Source organism: Mauremys mutica, chromosome 11, assembly GCF_020497125.1.
Source record: "Mauremys mutica isolate MM-2020 ecotype Southern chromosome 11, ASM2049712v1, whole genome shotgun sequence".
NCBI lineage: Eukaryota > Metazoa > Chordata > Testudines > Geoemydidae > Mauremys > Mauremys mutica.
Window position 1 is genome coordinate 77,592,958 of NC_059082.1, and position 17,740 is coordinate 77,610,697.

The 17,740-nt window shown below is 44.2% G+C and overlaps 1 protein-coding gene across 8 annotated transcripts in view; it reads right to left on the reverse strand.

Moving 5' to 3' along the window:
- RNF216 (ring finger protein 216) overlaps positions 1-17,740 on the reverse strand; it is a 110,381-nt gene that overhangs the window by 12,618 nt on the left and 80,023 nt on the right. For 7 of the 8 annotated variants that reach the window (XM_044979273.1, XM_044979265.1, XM_044979266.1 and 4 more), the window contains 2 exons: positions 16,642-16,739; positions 13,381-13,603 (listed from right to left, as the gene is read on the reverse strand). The exons of the other annotated variant lie outside the window; for it this stretch is intronic. In XM_044979273.1, the coding sequence (XP_044835208.1) occupies positions 13,381-13,603; positions 16,642-16,739 (321 nt within the window). The remainder of the gene's footprint in view (positions 1-13,380; positions 13,604-16,641; positions 16,740-17,740) is intronic. 8 annotated transcript variants of the gene reach the window in all.

Consider the following 17,740-nt stretch of genomic DNA (forward strand, 5'->3'; position numbering starts at 1 on the left):
ATTTACACTACAACAGCTCTAGAGTGGTGGGTCCAACAATTGGATTAACACAACTTAAATCCTGGCTCTAGTAGCTGAATGTTGCACTAATGAGTCCATTTAGATCTTATCTTGGATTCTGAGGACATGAATTCTAGAGTGTTTTTTTAAAGCCATCTAGAAGTTATAGTAAGAATGTTCAGTTATATTATATCAAGGGATTTGCAGTATTATTGTAACTATATTGGTCCCAGGATATTAGAGAGATGAGATAGTCTGAAGAAGAGCTCTGTGTAGCTCAGAAGCTTGTCTCTTTCACAATAAGAGAGGTTACCTCACCCATCTTCTCTCTCTAATATAAAAGGGTTTGTGAGATCAAACTCAGGACTGAACGTATCCCTCCACATCCAGCCAGCATGTGCAGACTGGGTCCTCCAATAACTTCTTCACTTTTTGCCCCTCCTCTTCAGCCTCCTCCTGAATCACTTGCATTACCCTTCTGCACCTCCCGGATTTGCGATAGCCTTGTGAATCCTATACATTCAGACAGCTGTGGTGGCTCATAGCCAGCATTTAGATAGATGGCCCTTTTCATAAAATCATCAAAACACTTTACAAAGGTCGGTATGAGTAACCCTCGAAGGAGGTGAGGTGATGGGGGCCGTAAGTACCTAGATAGATGAGAAAAGTGCCTGAAGTGAGGGGAACTGATTCTGATACCCAGATGATCCCAATCAAGTTGATATACTTAAACTTAATACAAATCATTCTAATTTTAGTGTGAAAGCCAGGAATCATTTTGCTTGTTTCTTTTGATATCAACTATCCAGTTCTGCCAGTTCCATATCACTCTGAAAATGGCTTTTCCAATACAGAACAGCAAGAACTGTCAAGGCAAATCAGATCATGTCATCAAAGGGCCAATGAGATGGCTTCCTATTTGTGCCTAACAAAAGAACATTTGGGATTTCTGGTTGTAGAATCTACGTTTGTATTTATGGCCGTGATTCTCTTAACCATTCTTTGCAATGTTACATTGAGGTTACTTTCTACCAGCCATTGGAGGCTACTGAGGTGAAACATTGACTCCGTCATCCTTTGAGAAGAGCAGGAAATAAGCGTTCTGGCCAGCACCTCTTTCCTCAGCAATAGTTTCTAAGGCCTAAGGCTGGGCGTGGGAACTATTGCAGGACACAGAATATCTGCATTAGTTAGAAGGCACTTGGGGGTCATTTGTGTAAGAAATAAAAGTTATGTTCTCTTGAACTGTTGAAGAGATTGCAGTTGGATATATGGGGAATTTAAAACAGTGGGTTCCTCACAATATGCCTGGCTCTAGTTAATTCTATCCATCTTATTTCCATTACTGCAAAGCCCATACATTTCTACTTACAAATTTTTAATGTGGAAAATATCTTGTATTTTGGAAAGTGCTCTGGGACACTCCTGTGAAATGTGTTCTGAGTGTGCACGTATAAAAGTGATTGTAAGTTCTGCCAGATTCCTGATTCAGAGCTAGCTGCCCAGTACGTGTCTAGCAGCAATGGTGGCTAAGCGTCTTCACGGTGTGTTCCTGGGTGGGCGGGAGAGAAGATAACCTAATTGTCTCTGGGAAACCTTATCCTAATCTGAAGAAAGCCATCAAGCCTGATTCCTTGCCCCTCTTTGATTATTCTTCTGAGTCAGTGGTTAAATTTAAGTCTTTCCTAAACACTTTTTCAAAGGGGCTACTTCCATGGATTGTTAATGATAGTCTACATATAGCCATGAAAGTGCTGAAGCACAGCTATTTTATGGAATAAGCTTATCATAAATCATGCACAAGCTTCTAATTACCCTCTGAGGCTGAACTACAGATACCAGATTGCTGGGGGAGTCACAGAACACAATGAATAGTGAGGAATAGGTAAACAGAATTCAGAGGCATATCCAGTGTTGAGTTTTTATCTTAATCTCTGGCCTAGAATTCTCAAGCTATCAGTATTTTCCATTTTCAGCTGGGTTAAAATACTATTGAAATAGCTGTTTCACCCACAGTATTTCCACTTCTTGGAACAGCTGCATCTGAAAATATGTTTGTAAGGAACAAGTCACTACTTCTGCTAACCTTACCCTGCCCTCCACCCCCACAAAAAGGTATAGCCTGCACCTTATTTTATCCTAAGCAACACACCCACCCCTAACAACATGCAATTGATAGGAGCCATTCTTCTGCAGACCAGCTCTCTGATAAGAGTTTGGGGATAAACCCATGGAATGCTCCCCCTGGCAGAGCTTGCTCCTGACATGTACATCTGAGGTTCTCAACCTCTCTCTCTCTCTCTGAGGCGCCCCCTCGACATGCTATAAAAACTCGCAGGTGTGTAGGGCCTCGGGCATAGGCATAGTTTGACTTCTATTGGCGGGGGAGGGCTTGAGCCACCTCTGCATGGCGGGGTCCAGGGCGGGAGCGCCACCTCCACCCACCGACTCACCTCAGCAGGCCACCCAGCCTGTGGGGGGGGGGGGGGAAAGAAAGCGGCAGCGCAACCAAAAATTATAACTCAAATGTGGGAGACTTAGCTCAAAAAGCTTGAAAACAGCTTAGGGTGCAGGGAGGGGGTAGCTAGGGACTGTGCAGGTGGGGGGGGGGGTACCTCAAGGTGCAGGGAGGGGGTAGCTGGGGCTGTGTGCACACAGAGGGTGCCTATGGGTGCAGGGAGGGGGTGGCGAGGGGCTGTGTGCAGACAGGGGGTAGCTCAGGGTGCAGGAGAGGGGTATTAGGGGCTGTGTGCTGGGAGGGCTCCCCTGCGGTCCCTGTTCCTGGAGGGGTCTGCTAGCCACGGAGCCAGGTCCCCCTACCTGGGCAGATCTTGCTGGCTGCCTCTGCAGGAGCGAAGGGGGCTGGGAGCTGAAGGATGAGCTTCAACCCGGGCCAGCACCAGCAGGAGAGGAGGGAACGCTGCCGCTGCCTGCTCCATGGCACCAGCCAGAGCAGTAGCTGCCACGCACTGCCTGGCTTCCTGCCTCCGACCTGGCCAGGGGTCGAGGAGAGGAGATGGGGCTTCCCCTGGGACTGCCATGTTTTTGGTGCCACTGTTTGGGAAGGGAGTTGCCCTCCATGTCCCCAACTCTGCCCATGGGCTCAGGGCTTCTGCCTCACAGGGGGCGCCAGGGATTGGGCTCTGGATTTCAGCCACGGGGCCCTGCAGCTCCCTTGAAAGGGCCCACAGACGCCTGATGTACATGATGCAGTTTTACCACCACTCAGCAAGGAAAGATTAATCTTTAGGAGATTCCTACCTCCTGAGCAAAGAGAATGCTTTGTGTCACTTAATGACAATCCCAAAGCCCTGCTGACTTGTATAATTTCTGTGTACATTGTGGATTCTGTGGACACTCAGGTCACAGTAGCTCAATTCCATGGAGAACATCTGAAGTGGATACATCAACAGTGCAAGTTCCCTCTGCTAGGAGACCCTACTACAGAGATTCAACTTTGGGGTCAAGACTAAATAAAACAATTTAAACTACTGCAGTTTGGGTAACTAACCAGCCACCATACCACTGTTATCAGGGGTGGCTCCAGGCACCAGCACGCCAAGTGCATGCCTGGGGCGGCAAGCCGCAGGGGGCGCTCTGCCGGTCGCCGCGAGGGTGGCAGGCAGGCTGCCTTCGGCGGCATGCCTGCGGAGGGTCCGCTGGTCCCGTGGCTTCAGCGGACCTCCCGCGGGCGTGCCACTGAATCCGCGGGACCGGGGACCTCCCGCAGGCAAGCCGCCGAAGGCAGCCTGCCTGCCGTGCTTGGGGCGGCAAAATACCTAGAGCCTCCCCTGACTGTTATTCTCTGCCTCAATTGCCAATTAGCCCATTAGGGCTACCAGGGCAATATTTAGCCTGTGTAATAGTGTATTCATGCACTACCGGGGCAATATTTAGACTGTGTAATAGTGTACTTGTGCAATGCTCAGAGATAGACTTTTTCATTTAAATACATTAAAATAGACCTGTGAATTCCCCCAGATCAAATACACAGCAACACCATCAATTAAAAATTAACTTGCACACAATCCCCAGAGTCCTGAAGCAGCTCTCTCTACAACCCATTTCCTCAGGAGCCACAGAGAAAAGGTAGGCCTTACTGCACACCCTGGAGACTAACAAACTCCGGTTGTTACAGACCCAGGGGAAGAAGCGAGTTCCAGAGGCCTGAAAAACACACTGCCAGCCACAGCCTCTCTTATATTGAAGGGGCTTCTGTTCAGAGCCTCAGCTGACCACAACTGCAGCAGCACAGCGCAGGGAGAGATGGAATCTCTTAGGTAGGTAGGCCCCAGCCCACTTAGGGTTTTATAGATCAAAAGCAACATCTGAAGATCAATCCAGAAACCCAAAGGCAGCCAAGTGCAAGTCAGAGCACAGGTTTAATATGCTCCCAGAAAGAGACACTGCTTAACAAGTTAGCTGCTGAATTTTGAAGCAGTCGGGCAGCAATGAAGCAGTCAACTTTTCCATTGTGAAATCCAAATTTCAGGAATATTTATAATTAATTCCACATTTTGTGCACTGCAAAGCCTTAGCCTAGAACCATTTTGCATCCATCTTCTAGAAGAGTGATGTCTACTAATGTAAGTGTACCAAAAAAAAAAAAAAGCCAATAAAACACACTTTCCCACTTAAAATAAAAACCCTGCATTAAAACATTAGATTTGGCAAGTGCTTAATGGGGTTTAATTATTGTCAGTATTTAAGAAAAATGCATACCAGCTGGAATACTGAGGCACAAAAACTGATGCAATGTGAGAGCAATAAAAGAGACGTTAGGACATTCTTGTGGAAGAAAGTTAACACCAAAAAGCGCTGACTGTTATATGTGCAGTTACAGGTCAGAATTAAAATCTGAAAAAACAAATTCTTACTCCAGAGCTCTTAGTGCTGTAAATAACCACCACTTATAACAGGAATGTTTTCACATTTTACTGCTATTCCCTTAAAGCAGAAGCTATTCCATGATCCCCTGATAATCAAAGAATAAAGACTGTAGGCAAAGCTATTCCCTCCCCCCAACTCCTACCTCCCCAAAAACCCAAGAACAGTTTGCACTAGTGCTTCACCTGCAGCTGTTCTTTGCTCTGAAAAGCCATCCGGTGCAGCTTCAGGTGTGATGTTCCAGCATGGTTTATTGATAACCTTCTGCAATGGAGATACTTCCTCTGGGCATTTATTGACCACAGATGTATTGTTGTTACTGGGACAGCAGGCGTTCAATAGATTCCCCCCCTTTTCCTATTTGTAGCTTATACACAGATTTATCAGTCCTCTTTAGTTCTTAAAAGGAGTGATATAAATACCAGTAAGTTTTGCAGCTGTACACGGTGTTGGAAATTTAGCCATTCTGCTTGTACTTGAACTGCAGCACTTCATGGAAATAGCAAAACAGAAGCTACACTGACGCTAGAACAAGTATTGATAGAAGCCGTGCGTGAAGCAAGCAGTAACAATCTTTTTTATTAAAAAAGGTGGTTGGGCACTAAACTTGCCATAGGAGGTCACAACCCTGGATGAGCTTCCCTTTGTGCTCACCAGGCTGCTGTGATCGATCCAAACCTTGGATCCCACCTGATTTTAATCTTGCAGGGTCAGAAGCACTATCTCTAGGCCTCTAAGCACATTCTTGGGGTGCAGAACCTCTATCTAGCATTCCTTCCTGGGAAACTGGACTCCACAGTCCAATTGCCTAGGCCCTGAAGTGAATGCTGGTCATCCCAAATCTCCCCAAAGCTGGACCCTTCGAATTACTATTTCATCCTTCATAGACTATGTGACAGTTAAAGCAATGGATGCACAGACTTTGCAAAGGAATTTCTAAATCAAACACTCTTTACATAGACTAAGCACATGAGATACATAGATCTATGGAAAAATAAAACATATGCATTCAAATCTCTCCCTCCAGTGTCCTCACTGCTCAGAAAGCCCTTTGTGGTTTGGTTAGTCCTTTCAGGGTTCCAGGAGCTTCCTTTCCCCCACTCAGTCATGCCTTCTTGTTCCGGTAAGCGAGAGCATCTCCCTTTTATAAAAGTTTCAGTCCCCCCCTTCACCTCCCCACACCAAGGAGCATCAAATCCATTGTCAGTTGATTTGTTTCTTTGTTACAGCCCACTTGGAGTCCACACTGGGAAAACTGGTGCCCCTTGGCTGCAGCCAGCTGATTGTTTTAAGGTGCTTCCATTTGACTGCAAGACCATCCAGGTTAATGACTCCTGATTGCTCTCCCAGTGAGCAGAAAGAGACCCTGATAACATCTACTGGATAACCCAGTCCAACATAGAGGTTAAAAAAGGAAGGCACGGTGCATTTTAGAAGCAAAATGATGTTCATAAAACGTAAGAGTTTGCAGAATGATGGAGACAATCCAGACATACACTAATCTGTCACACAGGGTTTCTGAGAGGAGTAGGCAGTTTCTGAGCATCATTTGCAGACATGAACAAATAATTTTCCACACTACAGACTTATGTGGCGCTCACTACAACAATAATTGAGAGCAACAGTTCGGGGAATGAAAACAGTACTGGACATTTGCATGGATAACAAGAACATCCAGAGTTCTAATTGGAAAGATTAAAAGAATGAGAGTTCTAGAAAGGCTATAAACTCCCATGCTTCTGGGCATAAAGCAACCTCTAACTGAAGGGAATTAAGAAGAAGTTCCTTACGGGCAAGTCATTCCATAATTGCTTGCTGCAGCATTTCTTGCATCTTCTTCTACAGCATCTGGTACTGGCCATTGTTTGAGACAGGATACTGAACTATATGAACCACTAATCTGATCTGGCAATTTTTGTGAGCCTATAATTGCTAGTGTTAATTAGGTGAAGCCAAAAGATGAACCCAATGTTTCCAGACATGACAAAAACTATTTACAATCATTGACAAGGCGCCCTCCCTTTCCCCCACAAAGTAACCAGAGGGTTAAGATTCTGCACCCTTACTGTACTGGCAGAGTTTACCGGATTAGTAGCCAAGACCAGGGAGGAGGTTAGGAAGGACTAATCCTTGGGTGCCAACAAAACCATGTTAAAAACAGGATGTGCCTCCAAGCAAAGCAGCAAGCACAATTGATATTGTCTGTCAGTGTTACACATCCCAACAGATTTAATGAGAAAAAAAATAAATCATCAGCCAATAATTCCAGTCTGTCTGTTCACAGGCTGCACAGATTCAAACTAATCACACCAAGTTGGTAGGAACAAGAAATCATCCTGTCCCCTCGGGCTTGTTAGTAGTAGGAAATCTAGGATTCTCTTGGCCTCCTCTATAGCACCAAGCAGGGTTCACACATTGAGATCACATAGGCACAAGATCCATTTCTGTGATGGTGGTAGTGGGGGTGGGGACTTTGCTTACCTTGGTCCTTATATACAAAAGTCTCTTATATATGAAATATAAGGAGGTGCCAAGCGAAAAGCGATTAGGCCCTGACCGCAGATACCACATCACAAAGTTGCTCAAGACCTATTAAAATATTCTGCATTTCAAATGGCAACAGAAGACTAAAGGCTTGTCTACACTGGCACTTTACAGCGCTGCAACTTTCTTGCTCAGGTGTATGAAAAAAACCGCCCCCGAGTGCAGCACGTTTCAGCGCTGTAAAGCGCTAGTGTAGACAATGCACCAGCGCTGGGGGCCACACTCCTCGTGGAGGTGGTTTCTCTCCCAGCGCTCTGCCACAACTACACAAGCCATGTTAAAACGCTGTGGCGGCAGCGCTTTAATGTTGCCCATGTAGACTAGCCCCAAATCCAATACATGGGTAGGCAAACAGCCTCTCACCAAGTTCTACCAGTCAAATGAAAGACACGTGACACAGGGCAGAACAAAGAAGAGCGCTGGACTGTTAGCTGACCGGTTTTCTATTTTAAGGAGGGGTTCCAAAAACAAGGGAAGGATCTGGTTACATCTTAGAGAAAGAAGGTTCTTTCTTTCAGGTGCCTCCCCTTTGAGGTCAGAGGAATGCACAAAGCATTACGCCAAGCACGGAGGAAGAGAATGGCTCTGACTTAGCGCTCGTGGCAGATTCGTGGAGAGATTAAATAAAGAGCTGGGTTCACTTCAGTTGCTAGGGAAAGCACATTTTCATTGCAACACATGGAAAGCAAATTCTGACAATGCTTTTGAGGAGGAAAAGAGCACATGCATCTACTGCCTCAGCAGCCCCGTGCATGCACACAGTGAAGCCAAAAACATCAGGGAAGAGAAACTGCAGTGTCAAAGGATAAAGGAAAGATTCACAAGTCACAGACAGAGGCTAAATCCCAACCACAGCTCCCAAAATAGAATCTATTTTACGCTATCAATAAAGCTTTTCAAAATACTGTTTTATCTACAGGGTTTTTTATACCGTCTTTAATTACTGAACGTCACAGTAAAATGTCTGCCAGCCTCACGCGAAAGGAGAAAGGACAGACCCACTTATTATTTCTGGGTTGAGTTTTTTGCTTTAGAAAAATGACTCTGAATGGGTTTATCCACCAGGGCCTCCCCTTTCTGGGTTTTTTAATGCTCTCTCTTTTCCATGTATGTGTGTTCACAGCCGTTATTAATAAACTTGAAATGATTTCATGAAAGAGACTTCCAAAGGATTAAAGGTTTTGGTTTCAAATCATTCCCAGATCAGCTGTGGAGAGCCTGAGGAGCACCAGGCACAGACTATTTCTTGTGTGTTCCTTCATGCAACAGGAAAGGGGGATAAAGGCAGTTCTGTGTCATAAAGGGGACAGGGTAGATGCAGTACTGCAGGAAGAGGGGGGTGCTGCTAGAGAACACACTGGCATAAGAACATAACAATGGCCATAGTGGGTCAGACCTATGGTCCATCTAGCCCAGTACGCCATCTTCCGACAGTGACCAGTGCCAGATGCTTCCGAAGGAGTGAACAGAACAAGGCACTTTATCAAGTGATCCACCCCGTCATTCAGTCCCAGCTTCTAGAAATCAGGTGTTTAGGGATACCCAGAACATGGGGTTGTGTCTCTGACCATCTTGACTAATAGTCATGGATGGACCTATCCTCTATGAACTTATCTAATTCTTTTTTGAACCCAGTTATACTTTTGGCCTTCATAAAACATCCCCTTGCAACAAGTTCCACAGGTTGACTGTGCATTGTACACCCTCCAAGAATTCTAATAGAGCGGAGAGGCATGATTTCCTTTTACAGAGGCCATGTTGACTCTTCCCTAACATATCATGTTCATCTATGTGTCTGATAATTTTGTTCTTTATTATAGTTTCAACCAATTTGCCTGGCATTGAAGTCAGGCTTACCAGTCTGTAATTGCCAGTATTACCTCTAGAGCCTTTTTGAAAAAAACCTGGCATCACATTAGCTATCCACCAGTCATCTGGTACAGAGGCTGATTTAAGCAATAGGTTACATACCAGAGTTAGTAGTCCTGCAATTTCATATTTGAGTTCCTTCAGACCTCTTGGGTGAATACCATCTGGTCCTGGTGACTTACTACTGTTTGCTTTATCAATTTGTTCCAAAACCTCTGACAGTTCCTCAGATTTGTCACACAAAGAGATGCAGAGTTATTAAAATAGCAGCCATTCAGTTTTGAAGGGCCTGAGTGGATGATATGCAATAACCACAGTATTATGACTAAGGTATTTTTGAGTTTGTGGTCCCGCATTAGACTAAACTGTGTTTTAGAGAGAGTCCTCCCCCACTCCTCCCCAGCAGAGTTAAAGTTGTTTGAGTGCCTTAATTGTACATTTCTTACCTTAACATGTCTGGAGTTTTTTTATGTATAAGCTTAACTCTGAATTTCCTCTGTTTATAATGCTTGATTTGGGGATAACTGCAACGTCTGTGGAATGATTTTTGCCTTAAGTTACTCAAACATACTCTCAACTTTAACTCCAGCTTAACATAGTGTGTCTGGGAATTTCCTAAGTGTTTGTTAATGTCATAACCCCAAAACAAGAAACTCACCATAAAGGCTACCATGAAATATTTCCAATAATCTGAAGACAGATAATATTAAACAAATTTAAAAAAATTTTAAATTCCTGAGGGCAGATTCACTGGTTCACCAAAACAGTCAAACTCCATGAGTCATTTGGGTTTACAGCTGTGTCGCATCATCAGATCAGCACAGACCAGCTGAGCATATTGGTAAAATCTGGCCCATAATTTGCAACTGATTTATGGGCTTAGAGGGTGGCCTTAGTAAGACCAGCAGTATGTGCTGGGGGCAGGGAACTAGAGTCCCAATGACACTGTTTTAAGGACTCCCCAGGCAGCCTGGCCTAAGTGTGCAATGGAATTGAGGCTGCAGTACCACGGAAAGTCTTTCAAGCTAGCATGTGGCCACAGAACATCGGAAGTGACAGCTGGGCCAAGCAGTCTACCAATGAGAGCTGTTGGCATGTGAGTCCAGTCTCCCTCATATCCCTAACTCATGACAACTAACAGAATTGTTGAATGCAAATTAGCTGCAGAGGTGATAATTGGTTAAAATTATCCCATATGTCACAATGGCCCCACACTTAGTAGATGCCTGAGCTTGTCTGTAACTTATAGAACCATAACCATTAGATACAATCACTAATAGCTTAGTTACAACTTAACCTTTTAAAATATTGCCTGTGGACCAAATTTAAATTATTTTGACTATATAGAAAGATTTAAGTGCCTGCATTATTCTGGTAAGATCATTTGGGACAAAGAATGAAAATGCTAAATGTTTTAAAGGACTCAGTTTTTAATTACCGGTAATTTTTAACAAACCAATTAACATTCATTTGTATAGTCTCAGAAGACTCATTCTAGACTCAAAGACTGAGTGTTTTAAGTTTGGGGAAGGATACATGGTATTTTTCATGCAAAACAGAGGTTAAATTCCTGGCTTTAAGGGCAAAACAGAAATTGGTCTTAACTATGGGTCTCTACCAGCACCTCCATATTGGGTTCTTCACCAAGGCTATCAATCATCCCAAAATGTAACAGCAAGTTAAAATGCATATTCATGAATGTGCAAAGTGGACTCCTGCACCATAGCTACCATTTCTTGCTCTGTTAATAAGACAATCAGAATGTGGTAACTCTGTTTGCCCTAACCTAAGTAGTGGCGGGAAGGGAGATGCTGAACTAGTCCAGGGTGAACATTTATAGACAAAAAAGAGCAGTGAAAGTGGAGAAAGCAGTTTGCTTCTAGATCTGCCCTGCCTTTAATAAAAGCCACACTTGAATGCACACGTCCATTTCATGATTGCAGCACTCCGTAATACTGATAGCTAGGCAGGAGCTGCTCGCATGTACAGGGCTGCAGATTCAGGAAGCAGCTGAGTGGCTCAAGCTTTTATTTTCTGTACCCTTAGCACTAAGTTTGCTTACAAGGGCACATGATCCAACCATGGACACTCCAACTCCATACCAAGCAGCATGGAGCCTTCTGTTGATCAAGGAATAAAGAGGGTTAGAAAGGAAAGAAAAAAGTAAGAAGGATTACACAGCAAAGGGGTGAAAGGAACACACACAAATGACAATGGTGCCCAGACATGGAGCAAGGAGGAACAGTGCTGAGCAGGGTACCGATTCACTGAAATGAGGTCTCCATCAAGACAGAGGATAGGAGACCAGATAGGGTTCCTGATGTTCTTCAGCCTCTCTCAATTTCCCCTTATGAGATACACAACTCAGCTTGCATCTTGCATTTCTTGACCTTGGGTTACTTTCTCTGTATTGTTCTTTCCGTTATACCTCCACTCCCCATGCTAGAGCAGAGCTGGGGCAAGGCTGAATTAGCCCAAAACCCTTTCACCTATTCTCTTTGAAACTTTTTTTTTTTTAAAAGGAGTTAATACACAAAAATCCATTTACAATTTCAGCTTAAAAGCCTACACTGTCCCATGTGTTTCATGGCACCCCTGTGCACACTGAACGGAGAACTCACCCAGCTTCAACTCCTCAGCTAGCCAATGCTTTGTCATCCAAAAAAAGTTGGCAGTGCCCCCTTCCAGCTGAGAGTGGGAAATTTTGCTTTGCCACGCTGGTTAATTAAACAGAGGAAGAGGGCTGGATGACAGTATATTCTTTGTTTTATTCTAAGTACAGTATGAGCTTTTTGAATGCCCCCGTGTTCTCCCCGGCTCTGCAGAGATGCCATTGCTGAATACAATCAGCAGCCTTGTGGGAATGAGGAAGGTTTTCTGTTCCTGACTTGCAGAATCGTGTCCTGATGGGAAATGGACCAGTGGAATTAGACTAGTTGGACACTGAAGGAACAGGCATCAGAAGTACTCTGGCTGGGGCACAGGGAAAAGGTGTAGTTAGCTCATTGTCTGGCTTTGTTCTGGGCAAAACTATTCAGTGCTGGGAGAGGTCAGGAAAAAGGCAACTTTTTTGGGGGGTGGGCATTTAAACCAGTGATTGAACCTAGCTGGGTTCAGAATTCTTTGGAAACTCCTGAGAGCCTGCAGGGACTGTGGAGATGCCAGTGTGGTGTTCACCTAAAGGATGGCAGCAACGCAGGGCGGTTCACAGAGTAAGGAAGTCAAAGAGGTGCATAAAGATGAACCAGTGAAGCTCTGGTAACCCACTGTGGTCCTAGTGCTGCTACTCCTTCAAGGGTGAAGAGTTTGAACCAGTCAAGCTCAGGCAAATACTTGGGAAAACCGGCTTGCAGCTTTGCTCTTTTAAGGCTGCTTCCTGGCAGCACGAAGCTCTCAACTCCCTTCTTCTGCCCCCATCCCATTTTCTGGCTTTGTACAAATGAAAGTCTTCAGGAACGTGATTTCCCTGGTTATTATACCTATTACAGCCTCCCATGTTAGAGCTACAGTCCAGTCCTTCTCAATGTAAGCCCTGCCAAAAGCAGCAAGAGTGGACATAACTGATACGTTATACCAGTAACTTTGTACTTTTGACTTTCAGGCACTTCATAAACATTCACTCATCCATCCACACCCAGAGTCACGATACCCATATCTGATTGGTAATCAGGCACAGAGATCAAGCCATTTCCCCAAAAGTCAAACAAGGAGCCAGACACAGAACTGGGAATAGATCCCTGGAATCCCAACTCCCATCCGCTGCCCTAAGTACTACATACACACCTCACTCCTCCTTGCTGCACGCCTGTCCCGCTACCCAGATGCCATGATCATTGTTCTTAGCATTCCCGACTAGAGAACCATCTTTACTAGAAGTTTTTCAGTGTTTTCTTTGTTAAAGGGAGTGGGGGTCCTTTACCAGAGCAATTTGGCTGGCCCTGATGAAAGGAAATGGTTGTGCTGTCTTAAACCTGCACCTATGCTGATCTGTAAACAGAGCTCATACGGTGGAGAGCTCCTAACACAAGGTATTAATACTCAGCAGTGATTGCAATATTCCATGATTGGTTAATCACTTACCGTGGGGTCGGTCCAGAGAGAGCATTTTGCACAATCCTGGCAAGGGGCCCCTGGCGATCGAGGGTGTTGGCAGAAGTGGTCATACCCATTAATGGAGGCTCGGCAGAGGTAGCACATCTGGGCACCACAACGACAGGACATGCGGTTGCAACCCTCAGATTTAATTAGGCCAGTCCCACACTTATGGCATTTTCTAATTCGGGCTGCAGTCATTTTTTCTTCTCTGCAATGTAAGAGGGGTAAAAGGGAAAGAAATTGGAAGTGGTATGTTTGCTTTGCCTACTTTCAGCGTGAGTAATGAGAACCCAGCTCTCTCAATAGCACTTTCCCTTCCTTTCCCTAATTTCCCCCTCACTTCTTAGACAGTCCTGTTTCTCCCTACTTCATCTCCAAAGCCTCGTGTTGCTCCAAGGAGGTCTGGACTGAACTGCATTTGGAGCAGAAAACAAATTGATGAGAAGAAAACAAATTGAGTGAAAGGAAGTTAATCACTGGTTACATTCTACAAGCTTAAATCTGGTTTCCAAGTGAGCCAAAATGCAGCAGGGCTAAGCTCTTGCTTGGAAAGAATTTCAAACCAAAGTCAAAGGGCACATGGATTCTTGACTTGGCTGCACAGAAATATAGTCAAGGAGATAAAGGTGCAGGGAAAGCAAACTGAGTAACGTCATTCACTAACTCCAGCTCTTGTGTCTGGCTGTTGCTTTGGTTACCAAGTTGCCATGAACATATATTTCAATTTTTAGTCGGCTAGGCCTGAGATTTTTGGACATTCCTTTTCTTTATTCACCAGAAATTAAAGAAAAATCAAGTCTTTCCTTGGAGAATGGGCATTTTATCCCTCTTAAGTCTCCCCCCCATTGCCACACAGACTCTCTAGATGTTACTGTTCAAAGATATGCACATAGGCTTTATGATAGCACAGAATACAAGCTGGAATCCAGAACATTATCTGGAAGTGTTTGGTTCCAACAATGGCTCTGCACAACCCTTCCCTCTGGGAGATGGTTTGCTGATGATGGACATAATTCTAGGATTATAATTCTTGGGGTATAATCCACTGGAAAGGCTCCATTAACTATATTATCTTGGTGTGGGAATTGGAAGGAAAAGTCTTGGCAATTAGCTCCTGTCATGATTAAGGGCTGAGAAAACTATTTCTGATTATGAGATCCATCTTACTGAGCTTTAGGCCAGGCTAACTTCTTGAATTCGCCACCTAGGAGAAAGCGATACTAGGAAAGTCCAAACCAATAGGTTGGAGACTGAAGAAACTATCACAGTAGCCCAGTGGAGGTGTTGCACTGGTATTGAAAGACATGGATTCCTCTGCTGGCTAGGCTGTGTATGGAGCAAGCTACATTTATTTGTGTGTGCGCGCGCGTGTGCGTGTTTCTCTCTCTCTCTCTCTCTCAATCTAGTTAATCTAGTGGACTTGTGAAGTGGACACAAGTTCAGCACACAATCAGCCTGATCGAAGCAGTCTGGAGCTCATCAGCAGAGCTATGTTGTACTGAGGTGCACTGGCAGAGTAGTGTGGAGGCAGCCTTCATGCTAACAGCCCATAATATACCTTGCTCTCGCCAGCATCATTAATTTCTCACAATTCAATGAACATCAACTTCAGACCTAGCGTAAGTTTTATACTACAGTGGATAATAAACTAGTATCCACACCCTCTCTGAATTTCATCCAAATACTTGAATCTGTATTAGGAATAGACAGAAAAAGCAGTGCATGGAACTGAATCTGCTCTGATTGCTGCTCCTCCTTCGGCCTCTTAACAGGATGCTGTTTGTACATTTTTGGAAATTCTGAACAAGGCAGGAAGCTAGGCCTGGACTCCAGCTGTGCTTCCTTTTCCTTATATTCAACAGGAAGCTTTATTGTCTTCACACATGAAATCTCATCTGGACAACTACCGAAGGCAAAACTCTGTTAAAGGTTTTAAAGCTACGTTTTCCCTTCTTATTTGGGACATGACACAATACTCCTACTTCCCCTTTTCTACTGGGAAAGGAGTGGCAGAAAGATACTGAATGATGCCCACAAAAGTTAATATTGTGCTGAAAATTTATGTACCGAGGGATGAATGAAGAGGCTTCACTTGGACTCACAATGCTAAAACCTCCACAGTTCAATTCTAGTATTAAAACTCGATTTCTGCCTGCCCCAAGCACACTGAATACCAGATCAGAGATGACAAGATACAATATTACTAGAGACTGGGATACACCCAAGAGAAAGAGACACCAAATTAACAGCAGCAGGCTGTTCTAATTCCAATATGCCAGACCAGCAGTTTTATATTGCAACCACCACTTACTTTCTACAATTAGAATCATAGGACTGGAAGGGACTCCGAGAGGTCATCTAGTCCAATCCCCTGCACTCCAGGCAGAACTAAGAACTCTCTCGACAATCCCTGACAGGTGTTTGTCTAATCTGCTCTGAAAAATCTCCAATGACAGAGATTCCAGAATATTTTGGCTGTTGCTACTGTATGGCCAACGATGAGACTCCAAAAGAGATTTTATGAAACTCCTTACATTTTAGCATCTGCATTTCAAATGAAGGTCTTTAAAAATCTTCACAGAATAATCCCCAGCTTGTAACAGCATGTAAAATATGTGTGTCTGTAAATGTGCACATCTCCTTCTATGCAGGAGGCGGCGGCCAGAGGGGAGAGTGTTTTGTGTAAGTGACACCTGGGCAAACCGCACTGCATTATAAAGTTTAGATTAGCACTGAACATTAACGAGTGACCTGGTGACGAACTAAGGATTATTCTGTGTCTCTGTGCACGCCTCCCTCTGTGTGTACGACACAACATAAGCGGCCAGATGCAGTATTAAGGTTTCATTTCCTCTGAATGAGCAGGTACTAGCTACTGCAAGATGCCAGATTAAATGAATCAACTGTGTTCTGGTATAGAAACTCCCATCGTCTTGCTTTATCTCATGGACTACATTGCTGAAAATCATTCATGGATATTTTATCACAGAAGCCTGGTACCTGTTCATTTTTATGTCCCCAGAACCCTCTCAGTGGAATGTAACTATACCCACACAAAAAGTCAAGGGCCTTATTAATACACAAACAAGGGCTCTCTTTATGTATTCATACACAAATTTTACTGAATACATACACAAATACATACATAAATTTTACTGAATTTAGCGACACAGATGGTTTCTTGCCTAACCCACATTAGAACCTAGAATAAGTTTCCAGTTTTTCCAGATTCAGGAAGTTACTTACATAGATGTTCTATATTTTATGTCATCCTTCTCAGCCAGCTGTTCACAGGTAAGATTCATGTGCTCCTTCCATAGCCCCTGGCACTTTCTGCAGGTTTCCTGAGGATAACAACATGTGTTAATGGGAAGAGACCATCCCGGACACATCACTGAATAACAAAGCTACAACTTGTGAGGGTGTTCCCCAAACCACATAAATTTGCGCTGAAAGATCAGGCCTACAATATACAGCAGAGATTCACCAGCAGCAGCTGAGTTTGGCAGCATGCAGCTAGAGACCCCAATGATGGGGGAAAGTGCAAGAGGAATTTGGGAGCTTCCCGCTGTTAGAATAATCGCTTAACAATGGGCTCTAGGGATGAAGCCATCACCAATAGCTATGCAAGACGTGGCCAGGGACTCTTAGCTGAACAAGTTTCGGGGTGAGTGGTTGCCTGCCATTTTTAACAGGTGAAGCCTAGGAGAAGTTTAGAGGGACTAAGATGTACATATGGTGCTAACTGCAGCTGTCTTAGTCAATGTGAGGGGAACTCCAAAATGGTGCTAATCCTCCTCAACTTGAGAGGATGCTCATCATGAGAAATGGAGGGATTCCATAGCATGGTAATAATGAAAAGCCTACCACCACTTCTCAGGTGCACTGGAATTTCCATGTCACCCAGCCCACAAAGCAGATCAAGGTCCTGCTTATCAAGTCCTCAGAAAACTAAGAGAGCAGACGACTTTAAATACACCAGTGGCCGGATGCTTAAAGGCAGCACATGGGCAGACAGTTGGAGAACGGAGAAGGAATCAGAGCCAATTATGATGAATCCTTAACCAGAGCAGAAGTGATAATTTAACCAGAAATCTGGAATAAACCCATCCTCTCTTCCCTGTAGATTCTCTCTTATGCAGCATTTTCCATTCTGGGGTTTGTAAACCCACTGGGATCACAAAAGATGTCAAAACAGGGTAGGGAGGGAGTCTTGACACGAACTAATCTATTTCTATTTGAGGGATGAAAAGTGAGCCATTAGCATCCTTTGATCAGCAAACAGTTAAAAAATATTTTATATGTGTATCTATCTATATATATGCACTCATTTCCTGGCTGACTA